The 13,797-nt window shown below is 39.7% G+C and overlaps 1 protein-coding gene across 3 annotated transcripts in view; it reads left to right on the top strand.

Annotated features, from left to right (window-relative positions):
* The window catches only part of RNF125 (ring finger protein 125), a 48,049-nt gene extending 40,843 nt beyond the window's left edge, over nt 1-7,206 (top strand). For 2 of the 3 annotated variants that reach the window (XM_055559264.1, XM_055559263.1), the window contains one exon: nt 2,894-3,928. In XM_055559264.1, coding sequence (XP_055415239.1) covers nt 2,894-2,980 — 87 coding nt within the window. In that variant the 3' untranslated portion in view covers nt 2,981-3,928. Of the gene's footprint in view, nt 1-2,893; nt 3,929-6,717 lie in introns of those variants that run through there. The other variant, XM_055559265.1, reaches the window with a different exon arrangement.
* Nucleotides 7,207-13,797: the final 6,591 nt, after the last annotated feature.

The raw sequence follows: 13,797 nt of genomic DNA, 5'->3' as shown, positions 1-13,797 counted from the left end.
AGGTTTCTCAAGAGGCAGGTCAGATGGTCTGGTATTCCCATCTCTTGAAGAATTTTCCACAGTTTATTGTGATCCACACAGTCAAAGGCTTTGGCATAGTCAATAAAGCAGAAATAGATGTTTTTCTGGAACTCTCTTGCTCGATGATCCAGAGGATGCTGGCAATTTGATCTCTGGTTCCTCTGCCTTTTCTAAAACCAGCTTGAACATCAGGAACTTCACGGTTCACGTATTGCTGAAGCCTGGCTTGGAGAATTTTGAGCATTACTTTACTAGCATATGAGATGAGTGCAATTGTGTTGTAGTTTAAGCATTCTTTGGCATTGTCTTTCTTTGGGATTGGAATGAAAACTGACCTTTTCCAGTCCTGTGGCCACTGCTGAGTTTTCCAAATTTGCTGGCATATTGAGTGCAGCACTTTCACAGCATCATCTTTCCGGATTTGAAATAGCTCCACTGGAATTCCATCACCTCCACTAGCTTTGTTCGTAGTGATGCTTTCTAAGTAAGGCCCACTTGACTTCACATTGAGGATGTCTGGCTCTAGGTCAGTGATCACACCATCATGATTATCTGGGTTGTGAAGATCTTTTTTGTACAGTTCTTCTGTGTATTCTTGCCACCTCTTCTTAATATTTTCTGCTTCTGTTAGGTTCATACCATTTCTGTCCTTTATTGAGCCCATCTTTGCATGAAATGTTCCCTTGGTATCTCTAATTTTCTTGAAGAGATCTCTAGTTTTTCCCATTCTGTTGTTTTCCTCTATTTCTTTGCATTGATCGCTGAGGAAAGCTTTCTTATCTCTTCTTGCTATTCTTTGGAACTCTGCATTCAGATGCTCATGTCTTTCCTTTTCTCCTTTGCTTTTTGCTTCTCTTCTTTTCACAGCTATTTGTAAGGCCTCCCCAGACAGCCATTTTGCTTTTTTGCATTTAGCATAGCTATTGTTCTGCTTTGGTCCATGCATTTTCCTGTGAGAGTGATGCATTGTCCCATGAGTCCCTTTCAGCAAAGGGGATTGCTTATCATGGGAACATTCACAGCCATGTTCTGAAATGGTACATTTTATTGTTATGTCTATCGAAATACCTGAAATATTGAGTTAAATTTGAATTTATATATAATTTTCACATGATTTTGACTATTTTCTTTTTATGCAATTTAAATGGAATTTAATAATTGTTGAAGGGTATCATTTGGAAATTGTCTCCGTGCATTCTGGTGTGCCCCGGATGATTATCCAGATTCAACACAAGGAATCTGGGTTTCAGTAACAGTCCTGTCACAACTTGTGACCTTGGGCAAGATATTTAACTTTGGAGCCTCTGTTTGTTCATTTCTTAAAGTGAGGACTAAGCCAAGTACATACTGTTTCCAAATGCTCTCATGGGGATTAAATGAGATGATGCATGTCAAGAGATTTACTCAGGTTGGGTGTGGATGTTAGGCCACTGGAGATGGGGAAAGAGTAAATGGAAATATTAGGACCACTTGAAGAATGAACAGACCACACCACAGAGGCTTCATAATCTCTCCTCCATCTCTCAAATAATGTCTTTTCTGGCCACTAAGGCACACAGGCCCTCAAGAGAGCCACGTGTTGTCATTTTTCATAACACGTAGGGGTTCCTCTGTTTATCGTAGCTCCATGAGATGTTCTAAAAGCCAGGTTGATTCCGTACCTGTTCTGACTCTTCATTGTTCAGTCCATTCTCTTCAAGATCATTCACAGTATGACCTGGGGCTGGCCAGGAAGAGGTCACTTTGGTGAGAATACTCTCCACCCCCTCAAAATCACATTCTTAGATGTGGAAGTGAGATCAAAACAGTGTTCTTTGTTTTGATTTTTTTGTTTTCTCAACTACCAAGTACTGTGCTAGGCATTTTATGCAAGTTGTCTCATTTCATTCCTTGTAGCAACTTCTGTGAAATGCATACTGTATGATTATCCTTACTTAGCTATGAAGTATCTGATGCTCAAAGGTTAATAAATTGCCTCAGAACAACCCAGCATTGAAAAAGACCCTGATGCTGGGAAAGATGGAAGGCAGGAGGAGAAAGGGCGACAGAGGATGAAATGGTTGGATGGCATCACCAACTCAATGGACATGAGTTTGAGCAGACTCAGGAGATAGTGAAGGACAGGAAAGCCGGGCACGCTGTCGTCCATGGGGTTGCAAAGAGTCGGACATGACTTACCTACTGAACAGCAACCTGGCATTAAGTCCAAATATTGTGCTCTGCTCTGTTTTATGACTTTCTTGTGGGTTTTATTTATTTGCTTTTATGTTTTAGAGTGAACTTCCAATAAAGATTTTATTTTCTTAGTTTATTGGTGAAGAGGAGATGGGTTGCAGAAGATGGGGCTCTTAGTTTTTGTTTTATTTACAGAATGTGCTGACCTAAAGTTTTGAATTCAGTTTTGACCATAAGGAGGCAAGGAGAAAGAGTGTTTTGTTTCCAACATTTTTTTTTTTTTTCAGAACTAGATATTCAGTAGTACTGCTGGGAATGGTGAATCCTATGGGAGTGTCTTAACTTCATTCCATATTACATGTTTATGTGGAGCATAGCACTCTGACCCGGATTTGTAATATTGGCTAAAAACTATTACAGTTAGATCAGATAAAAAACTTTAAATTCCAGATCAAGACTATTTTATTAATAATGATAGCTAGTTAATTGATAGACAGTGAAAATGAAATAGAAAATGCACAAGTCCCAAAGCAAAAGTCCTGAGTTCTATGAGTTTTTTGTGTGTGTGTATGGAAACTTGGGGATTGAATTCAGGGCTTTACTTGGCAAAATGAGGCATTGTCTTAACATTCATCCTCGAGTTGCTGAAAACTGTCATGTCTAACTGTATGTTTCTAATTTTTTTTCTTTACTGTAGGATTTCAATATAATTGAGGAAGCTCTTATCCAAAGGGTCTTAGACCGGTCACTTCTGGAATACGTGAATCACTCGAATACTGCATAACTGTATTAAAAGAAAAGAGAAGGAGACCGTACAATTGCACCATTTTTTTTTAAAGATGCTGCTTGAAAAATCGTAGGGAAGCTGTCAATGTCTGATGAGCAGAAAAGTGTACAACACATTATATGTTCGTCCATATCTATTGTTGTATCGCATTTTAAAACTGCTTTCACTTTGATGACTTAGGTCTGTTTTACATTCTTGAGTTTCTTAGACACTTAACAGCAAAAAATTCTCCATCTGCCATTAATACATGAAAGAGAATATAAGGCTGAGTATGTGGGTGAAGGATCTTTATTTGCAAATCGGATGATGTTGTGTGTAATGTTACATACTGATAACTACTCTTATGATTGGACAAGATAACTAATCTTTGTTCTATGGAGAGTGAAACAAAGTGTGGATACTCAAGGAAATGTGAGATCTGTTCCAGTGCTCATGTTCTAACAACTAATAGAATCACACCAATAACCTTGTATGGGAGTAGGAAGGGAAAATTTTGGAAGTCAACAACGATCATTTAACCAAATCTATAACATAATACTGTAACAATACTGTAATTTCATGTTAGGAATGTATACTTAGTGCTTTGACTTTTTATAACTATGCACATATTAGAATTTAATATTATATTTTTCAAATATTTGTAGCTTATTATTTAGAAATATTTCTATAATATAGGCAACTTCTTAAGAACCATCAGCCGAGATTTACAGTAGAAGTATTCCCATCCATAATTTTTAGTGGAAAATCCTAAGGGCTTTGATTTTTTTTGTTGTTTTATTTTATCTTTTAGAAAAATTAAACAAATACTGAAAACCAAACAGAAGATATATAGCTTATTTCATTATTGTAAAGAAACAGTCTTTTGGAACTCTGCCAGTCACCTTGGATGTCCTCTGTGTGTCCTGTCAAAGTTAACAACTCTCTTCCCCAGCCCCACAGAAGTAACCACTACATTGATTTTAACAGCACTCACTTCCTTGTATTTCTTAGTTTATCCCCAAGTCTGTATCTCAATACTAGCTTTTAATCTTACTCACTTAAAATTGCTTTGTTAGCTATATCTCTTAATGTCTCTTTTTAATCTATGGGTTCCCCCTTATTTCTTTCCCTTAAAATTTATCTGTTGAAGAACCTCGTCTTATACATACCCAACTATCTGTATTTTGTTAATAGCATACTCATGGCTCAATTCAGCATGTTCTTCTGTCATCTGGATATGATACATGGATCCAGAGGTTTGAGCAGACTCAGGTTCAACCTTTGACCAGACTATATAGATCATGGTGTATTATTTCAACAGAGGGCAGAGCATGTCTGGTTCGCTCTTTTTCTGATGTCAGCTGAAATGGATATGCCTAGATCCACTGATTTGTTGTGGGTTAGAGTTTCTGTCATTTCTTTTTCATTTATTAGTTGGAACATTTTTATATATAAAGAGATGTTTCCCCTGTCTACTGTTTGGTTAACCAGTGGTCAAGTTCATAGAGGAAAAGAAAAATACTTGAATCTTTTCCTTGATTTATCAATTTTCAGGCTTATAAACTTGTTTTCTATCATCTCCTGTACATCACTTTTTTAAGTGTAGTGAACTCATGGATTCAAACATACTTGATGGACTTTAATCCATTTTGAGTATTGCCCTATTAAAGCTCAAATTGTCCTGTTTTTGGTCATTGGGAGCCTTATCAAGTTGACTCAGTCCTTTCGACACTACTCTAGCAGTCTTTAATGACTTCCTTGTAGTCTCCTGTGACAAGATAGTCCAGGCTCAACTTGTATGTTTTCTGCACCAGATCTGGAATCGGCCATTTCTCTTAAGAAGCCTGGTTCCTTTCAGTGAGAAATAGTGCTTCAAAACCATATTTGGGACTGTCAGATTTGTTGTGGCTAGATTGGTTATTGTTTTTAGGAGAGAGCTAAGAAATACCTTTTTTTCTCTAAGATAGAACACTTCATGAGTTATTTTGATATTTCCAAATCAAATTAAGTACTGCAAGGTTTTTGCCTAATCCTTTCTATTACAGTTGTGTCTTTTATTTTTCTGTACTGAGAGTCCAGATTTTCAAGGACATAGGAATATCCCACAATTATTTGTTTTCTTCAACTGCCTTACAAATGCAACAGTCTCAGAATAATAGCACTAATAAACCACCACCATTATGATAGCTGGAACAATTAAAAATGTTTTTCATTTGTTCTCCCCAATCTCCTATTTTTTAAAGTTGTACTAAAAAATAAATAAATAAAGTTGCACAATATCAACGTTTTCAGGCAATTCCCTGGTGGTCCAGTGCTTAGGATTCTGTGCTTCCACTGCCAGGGACCCTTGTTCAATTCCTGTTTGGGAAACTAAAATCCCATAAGCCACATGGCACAGCCAAAAAAAACACAAAAATCAGAATATACTGGTGTAATTTACAATACTCTCTCCCTTCTCCCCTCCACCTAGTCTTTAGTTCTTCAAGTAACTATATGCTTAGTGCTTGCCACCACTCCTTTGCTGGTTCCATTTTTCATATTTGGCTCTTTAACAAGTCTGGATATGGAATATTTCCATCCAAGCAAAGAAGTTATAAAGACTAGTGATTTCAACTCCTGAGGATAAAACATTATTTGATTATAGTTAGTTTCTTTATTGTAATTGTTTATAAACTTCTTTGTTCCTTATGTATAAATGTAGTCATAGTCATGTTCCCCTAAATTTTCTGTGGTAAATTTTCCATTACTTCCTCAAAACCTTGTTTACTGTTCTGCCATCCACAACAAGATGATGAGAAAAGCATAAACCTGGATGAAATCTACAGGCCTTGTTTCCTCCCTGTTGCTCTTTTTCTTTTAACTTGTTTGGCTGCACTGGGTCTTAGCTGCAGCACACAGACTCTCTAGTTGCAACATTTGAACTGTTAGTTGCAGAATATGGGATCTAGTTCCCTGACCAAGGATCAAACCTGGGCCCTCTGCATTGAGAGCACAGAGTCTTAGCCACCGCCAGGGAAGTCATTTCCTCCTGTTTTAGATACTGGCTTCAAGCTTGCTTTTCACAGCTGCTAACAACTGTCAAGAGATTTGAAGTTTCACGACCTCTCTTCCTGCAGTTTGGATGGGTCATCCAATAAAGCAAAACCTATTGGGCAACAAAGACAAAAGGAGAGGAACTTCCCAGAGATAATCATTAGATTGAAAAATCTCGTCCCTGAAAAATAAAAGAATATATTTCTGAGTATTAGTACTTACTAACCAGAAAATAAATTTTGGTTAATTCTGAGCAATACAAAGGTATCCTTAAATCTGTAAAACATGAAAAAATTTCCAAACTTAAAAACTGTATTGTAAGTAAAGCTTTAAGTCACCTGCCACTGTTAAACCTCAGTACAACAGTTCTGCATCCTGTCTCTTGGTTCCTCTTAACGATAAATTTACCCCCTTGTTCAGCCCCTGGGTTACGTCTGACTCTGCCACCCGGTGGAGTGCAGCTCTCCAGGCTTCCCTGTCCTTCACTATCTTCTGAAGTTTGCCCCCTACAGGACAAATGAGGTGCTGGCCGCCAAAATTATTTTGTCTTTTGCATTATTTTGAATTCTTAAATAGTGAAGTGCAACTCTTATTCATTGTTTCACTGTGCCTTTAACCTTTTATTAAAAAAAAATTTATAATACATTGTTTTAAAAAATGAAAACCAGTATTTGAAGCTTTTGATTAATAACAAAAATCTTGTTCTTTTTTTTTTTTAATAGCACCTCAAGATGCCAATGTTTCAAGGCCTTTTGAGGGAAAAACTGATTCACATATGATTCTTAAAAGGCTTAAGTCTTCAAAGCCTACAAAAAGCTATGGAGATTTTCCTTCTACGTTTTTTTTCTCCCAAGTTTCTAAAATGTATGTTGAGAAATTGGACTGTGCGTCTATGATGAAGATACTTCTAAGTCAGATCTCTTAAAAGGTCTTAGCTCAAATGATATATTGCTTTATTACTTTTACTGGGTGCTAAATGTCTTGTGTTTTCAAGTGAGCTTAACAACGGTTATTAAACGTGTTTAACATATAATTAGTACCTTCAATTAGCATTGAAGTTACTTTTAAAGGTCACTAAGAGAGTCATCCTTTTATTCAACTGCAAAAAATCTGTATAATGATCAGAATTTAAAACGTACAATTCTTTTTCTTCTGTAAATATGTATTATTGTGAGAAATAAAGAATGGCAGGACCATTGCTTTCATTAAAATATCTACAGTGTATGTTTTCTTTCTTTGGCTATGCTGGGTCTTCATTGCTTCAAGGACTTTTCTCTAGTTATGGGGAGCCAAGCTACTCTATGGGCTTCTCTGATAGCTCAGTTGGTAAAGAGTCTCCTGCAGGGCAAGAGACCTGGGTTGGGAAGATTCTCTGGAGAAGGAAATGGCAACCTACTCCAGTGTTCTTGCCTGGAAAATCTCATGGACAGAAGAGGCTGGCAGGCTGCAGTCCATGGGTCTGTTTGCAGTGCACGGGCTGCTTCTCATTGTGGTGTCATCCTTTAGCGCACGGGCTCTAGAGCACAAGCTTAATAGTTGCGCACGAGTTTTGTTGTTCCACTGCTTGTGGGATCTTCCTTGATCAGGGATTGAACCTATGTCTCCTGCATGGGCAAGCAGATTCTTTACCACTGAGCCACCAGGAAAGCCCTCTACTGTGTCTGTTCTTAAATATGGATCTTGATAATGTTTTACATTTAATACCCTTTTCATGCTTTTAAACCTGATATTTTTAAATTGTCATCATTCAACAATATCTATCACAGAAATACACCTTCGTTTAGGCCAGTAGTTCCTGGTCAAAGGCAATTGTGCCTCTCGGAACATTTGACAACGTCTAAAGGCATTTGGCGTTGTCATAACGGGGATGTGCTATTGCCCAGGATGTGGGTCAAGGCCACGGATGCTACTCAGAGTTCCACGATACACAGGACAATCCCTCACAACAAGAATTTCCCTGCCCAAAATGTCAGTAGTAGTGAGGTTGAGAAACCCTGGTTTAAGTCAAGGTAATGCTAAGCACCATGGGAATTTATTATTGGTTCTGCTTCCAAGGGGCTCCGTTGAAATTTAAAAAGCCAGATGAAGATGAATGTTGTGTATCCTCCTCCCTGATAAATACACATTAAGCTTTGGGTGGCTGTAGCTCCAGTTCAGAATATGCTAGAACATAGGAAAGTTTTTTGGATTCTTCACAAGAGGCACAGGCCAGAACACAGGTCTTAAGGGCATGACCTCTGTCTTCTGAGTGACATCCTGAAAGATATTGGGAACCCAGAATGGTTTGGGAAGACTTAACCTTTATCACTTAGGTTATAGTTATTGAAGTAAATAAGGTAAAATAGAGGTGTTAATGTGAAAATATCGGCTTTCTCTGTACACTGAAGCTGAATAAAAAATATGGCGACAGAGTTTAGAGGAAATAGAATGGCTTCAATCCTCAGCCAGCCTGAGGGGAAAACAGCAGGCTAGTGCCTCAGGAACTTGCCCTCCCCACTCCCCCATCTCCAATCCCCTGCTAGGGGAACCGAGAGACTTTATATAACCTGGGTCTCATAGTCTTAGGGCTCAGAGTAATAAAGGTCTTGCATTCTTCTTGCTTGGTTTCAGAACAGTCATAGCTAGTGTCAGGGAGCCTGGTAATTGGGCCTGGCAGTCCGGTAGCCCAGTCATTGAGTCCATTTGTCCTGGTTTATTGTACTATGGCCTTTTTTTCTGAAATGGAAAAAGAAAACTACAAAGGGTGGTCTGTGGTAAAGGTAAGCACCAGGTACAGGATGTAATTAGCATAGAGTTAATAATAGGCACAGAATGTAGCTCATGCAGAGTTACGGAGTGATAGGTGCAGGATGTAATTTACACAGTAGGTTAATTTTGAGAAAAGCAAATTTAGTTACAGACTATACAGATTAGGAACAGTTAAAGTAAAAACTAGGAGTGACCAAGTCTGCTCACTGTTCTCTTTATCTTTTTTGTTCTCGGGAAAGAAAAGAAAGTAAAACTCATTCCTCTTTTTTCCTTTTCACTGGGACAGAGGGACACACCTATGTCTGAGATCCCAAACCTAAGAAATATTAAGTTTTTACCTTAGGTTTAGAACATCTGATATCTTAATCCTGCAGGCTTCAGAGAAGGCCATGCATGGGTCTTGATGAGGGAAAATTATTGTCCCAAAGCAGCCATTTAAAATGGGGACTTCCCTGGCAGTTCAGTGGTTAAGACTTCTGTTTCCGCTGCAGAGGACATGGATTTGATCCCTGGTTAGGGAACTAAGATCCTGCATGGTGCAGTCAAAAAGAAAGGCACAATGAAGTTGAAATAGAGATTGGTCAAGATAGATTAGGTCATGCTTCCATGCTTTAATTACAAAGAACCCCCAGTCTCAGTCTTCACCCAAAGTCTACTGACCTTGGCAGTTGAATCTTGGCTGTTCTTGACCTTGGCAAGAACTGAATCTTGGCAGTTCTCCAGCCTCAGAATTCAGCTTGCTTTGATCTCATGGTACTTGTATATCACCATGTGCCTCCCCAGCCACCCCTCCCCACAAGGGATGGGACAGTGTATTACACAGGTCATTTCCACTCATCTCATTTACTCCAGCAAGTCATGGCCACCCCCTTGGACAGCAGGGAGATCAAACTAGTCAATCCTAAAGGAAATCAACCCTGAAAATTCATTGGAAAGACTGATGCTGAAGCTCCAATACTTTGGCCACCTGATGAGTCAACTCATTGGATAAGACCCTGATTCTGGACAAGATTGGATGCAAAAGGAGAAGGGGGCAGCAGAGGATAAGATGGTTAGACAGCATCACCAACTCAATAGACATGAATCTGAGCAAACTCTGGAAGACAGTGAAGGACACAAGAGGCTGGAGCGCTGCAGTCCACAGGGTTGCAAAGAGTCAGACAGGCCTTAGCAACTGAACAACAACAACAATTTCAAGACATTGGAAAGGGGGGATTTCAAGTAGAAAAGAACTGGATTTTAGGACATAATATTAATGCCAACCACGGAGGTACTAGCCAAGAAAAGTTGATAAGAGAAGCTGCGGTCTACAGGGCAAAGATTTTTAAAATATCTGAAAAAATGGGGATGGCAAGTCAAAATGAGACTGGTCTTTTAGAAACATGAAGTGATATTCATTTTTGCCATGGCAGTTTTTTTCATTAACTTTCCTCAAAATTTGGAATTAGTTTACCAAATGAAAAGTCTGTCCATTTCTTAAACATATGACAATAATTTCTTTTTTAAAAAACCATTTTTCTTGTTCATTGAAAGAAACACCAAGTGTATTCTCAGTCCTTTACCACTGTATTTTCCCAGTATACTTCTAGTAAACATTCATCAGAACCACCTGGGTTACTTGGTATAATAGCACTTTTCTTGGCCCTCCCCAGATGTACAGAATTAGAAAGTGTGAAATTCTGATGGATTCATCAGCAAGTCATCAAAATGTATTCAAATCTATCCATTTCTCACCATCTCTATGATTATTACAATTTTAGTCTAAACTATTATATCTTTCCTGGATCCCTGTAGTAAATAATTAGCTTCTCTCCACTTACATTGTTGGACCATTATCCAAAGAACAGACAGATCTTCAAAAACATAAATCTAATCACTCCCCTCTCTCTACCCACAGCTTAAAATGCTCCAAGGGCTTCTCACTGTTACTTGAATAAAATCTAAATGGCTTTCCATTCCCTTTCCAAAGTCCCTCATGATCTGCTCCCTGCCTATTTCTCCAATTTCATCTATACTCACTTCCTTAATCCCTACATTTCAGCTATGCTGGTCTTCGAGTTAATTAAGCAAACCAGGATTAGTGGTTCCTGCACCTCAGCACTTCCTATTCCTTCTGTTTGAAAAGCCCTTTCCAGGATTTGACATGGCTGCCTTCTAGTCATTAAACTCCCAGCTCAACTGTCATCTTCTCATAAAGGATTTTCCTCATGATTCTAGCCAAAGTCATTTCCCTCTTTTGTCTATATCCTGTTATAGTGTGGTAGCCACGTGTTCCTGGAAACAAACTCACTCAGAACAATGCAGATAGCGGAGTGCAGTTTATTACACCAGAGGGCCCAAGGCAGAGTCTCCTCTTAGCCAAGGACCCCGAGCAGTTTTTGTGAAAACCTTGTATACCCTAAGTGTATAAGTTTCCCTGAAACTAGTCTGAACAAAGGAAAAAAAAGATACAATCAAAGTTAACCCGTGGATATGCCTTAAGTAAGCCTAGGTAGTTAATAGTGGACAATTATCAATAGGCCTGTGGTCATACCCCAATAAGCATAGTACAATGTATGATTCTATTCGGTTACACAGATAATTAGGGTATTCTTTTAGGCAACAGAGAGCCCTGGGGCTCTTCCTTCCAGGGGCCTGGTTTTTCAGTTGGTTTGTCGTTTCCATAGATACCGGGCACACAGCTGAAAGTCCACAGTCCGGCCCAAGAGGGAGTCCGGCTTTCAAGATAGAGCCTGTTCTGTTTCCTCCTTCAATAGTTTCTTCTTAACTACTGTTAGAATTTGAAATTGATGTATATGTTTATTTTCTTTCTTTTTTTTTTTTTTTGAGTGTGTCCCTTCTCCAGAATATAAATTATTTGAGTGCAGGTACACTCCACTAACTTACTAACATCTTAACGTGCATCTTAAGACAATATCCAAAACACTGGCTCATGGTAAGTACTCGGTAGATATTTCTGCTGTCTATACTATCATAGTTATTGATAATATAAAGACATGTAAAAACATAATGTTTTTATCACATAAAGTTCATAAGAGTGATAAAAACATTAAAACCCTGTAATCTGGCTAAGTCTTTATGAAACTAAGCAGAAGTGTAAGTTAGTTTGTAAGAATACCTCAGTAGATAAGTGTCTTGGTCAGCTTAACTGACTATCAGAAAATACCATAGGCTGTTAAAAAAAGAATGAAAGAATGCCATTTGCAGCAACATGGATGAACCTAGAGATTATCGTACTAAATGAAGTAAATCAGAGAAAAAGAAAAATGATATCACTTATATGTGATATCACTTATACCATATGATTATCACTTATATGAAATCTAAAACATGATACAAAAGAACTTATTTAGAAAACAGACTCACAGATGTAGAAAACAAACTTAAGTTTGCCAAAGGGGAGATGAGGTGGGGGAAGAATATTTGGAGTTTGGGATCAACAAACTATTATACATAAAATAGAAAAACAACAAGGTCCGACTGTATAGCACAGGGAACTATATTCAGTATCCTATAATAGACCATAATGGAAAAAATGTGTGTGTGTGTGTGTGTGTGTGTGTGTGTGTGTGTGTGTGGTGTGCGCATGCGCGCTAAGTCACTTTAGTTGTGTCTGACTCTTTTGAGACCCCATGGACTGTAGCCCATCAGGTGTGTGTGTGTGTGTGTGTGTGTGTGTGTGTGCGCGCGCGCATGTGCGCTAAGTCACTTTAGTTGTGTCTGATTCTTGAGACCCCATGGACTGTGTAGCCCATCAGGTATATGTGTATGTGTGTGTGTGTGTGCGCGTGTGCGCGTGTGCGCTAAGTCACTTTAGTTGTGTCTCTTTTGAGACCCCGTGGACTGTAGCCCATCAGGTATGTGGGTGGGTGTGTGTGTGTGCATGTGCGCTAAGTCACTTTAGTTGTGTCTGACTCTTGAGACCCCGTGGACTGTAGCCCATCAGGTATGTGTGTGTGTGTATGTGTGTGCGTGTGTGTGTGCGTGTGTGTGCGCGCTAAGTCACTTTAGTTGTGTCTGACTCTTTTGAGACCCCATGGACTGTAGCCCATCAGGTATATGTGTGTGTGTGTGTGTGTGTGTGCGCTAAGTCACTTTAGTTGTGTCTGACTCTTTTGAGACCCCATGGACTGTAGCCCATCAGGTATATGTGTGTGTGTGTGTGCGCACGTGCGCTAAGTCACTTTAGTTGTGTCTGACTCTTTTGAGACCCCCGTGGACTGTAGCCCATCAGGGGTGTGTGTGTGTGTGTGTGCATGTGCGCTAAGTCACTTTAGTTGTGTCTGACTCTTGAGACCCCGTGGACTGTAGCCCATCAGGTATGTGTGTGTGTGTGTGTGTGTGCATGTGTGTGCGCGCTAAGTCACTTTAGTTGTGTCTGACTCTTTTGAGACCCCATGGACTGTAGCCCATCAGGTATATGTGTGTGTGTGTGTGTGTGTGTGCGCTAAGTCACTTTAGTTGTGTCTGACTCTTTTGAGACCCCCATGGACTGTAGCCCATCAGGGGTGTGTGTGTGTGTGTGTGCACGCGCGCACGCGTGCTAAGTCACTTTAGTTGTGTCTGACTCTTTTGAGACCCCATGGACTGTAGCCCATCAGGTGTGTGTGTGTGTGTGTATGTGTGCGTGTGTGTGTGTGTGTGTGCGCGCGCACTAAGTCACTTCAGTTGTATCTGACTCTTCTGAGACCCCCATGGACTGTAGCCCATCAGGTATGTGTGTGTGTGTGTGTGTGTGTGTGTGTGCGTGCGCTAAGTCACTTTAGTTGTGTCTGACTCTTTTGAGACCCCCATGGACTGTAGCCCATCAGGGGTGTGTGTGTGCGCGCGCGCGCACGCGTGCTAAGTCACTTTAGTTGTGTCTGACTCTTTTGAGACCCCCATAGACTGTGGCCCATCAGGCTTCTCTGCCCATGGAATTCTCCAGGCAAGAATACCAGAGTGGGTTGCCATTTCCTTCTCCAGGGGATCTTCCCGACCCAGCGATCGAACCCAGGCCTCCTACATTACAGGCTGATTCTTTACCATCTGAGCCACCAGGGAAGCCACTAACC

The sequence above is a fragment of the Bubalus kerabau genome, chromosome 21 (assembly GCF_029407905.1).
Source record: "Bubalus kerabau isolate K-KA32 ecotype Philippines breed swamp buffalo chromosome 21, PCC_UOA_SB_1v2, whole genome shotgun sequence".
NCBI lineage: Eukaryota > Metazoa > Chordata > Mammalia > Artiodactyla > Bovidae > Bubalus > Bubalus kerabau.
This window is presented reverse-complemented; position numbering and strand designations above follow the sequence as displayed.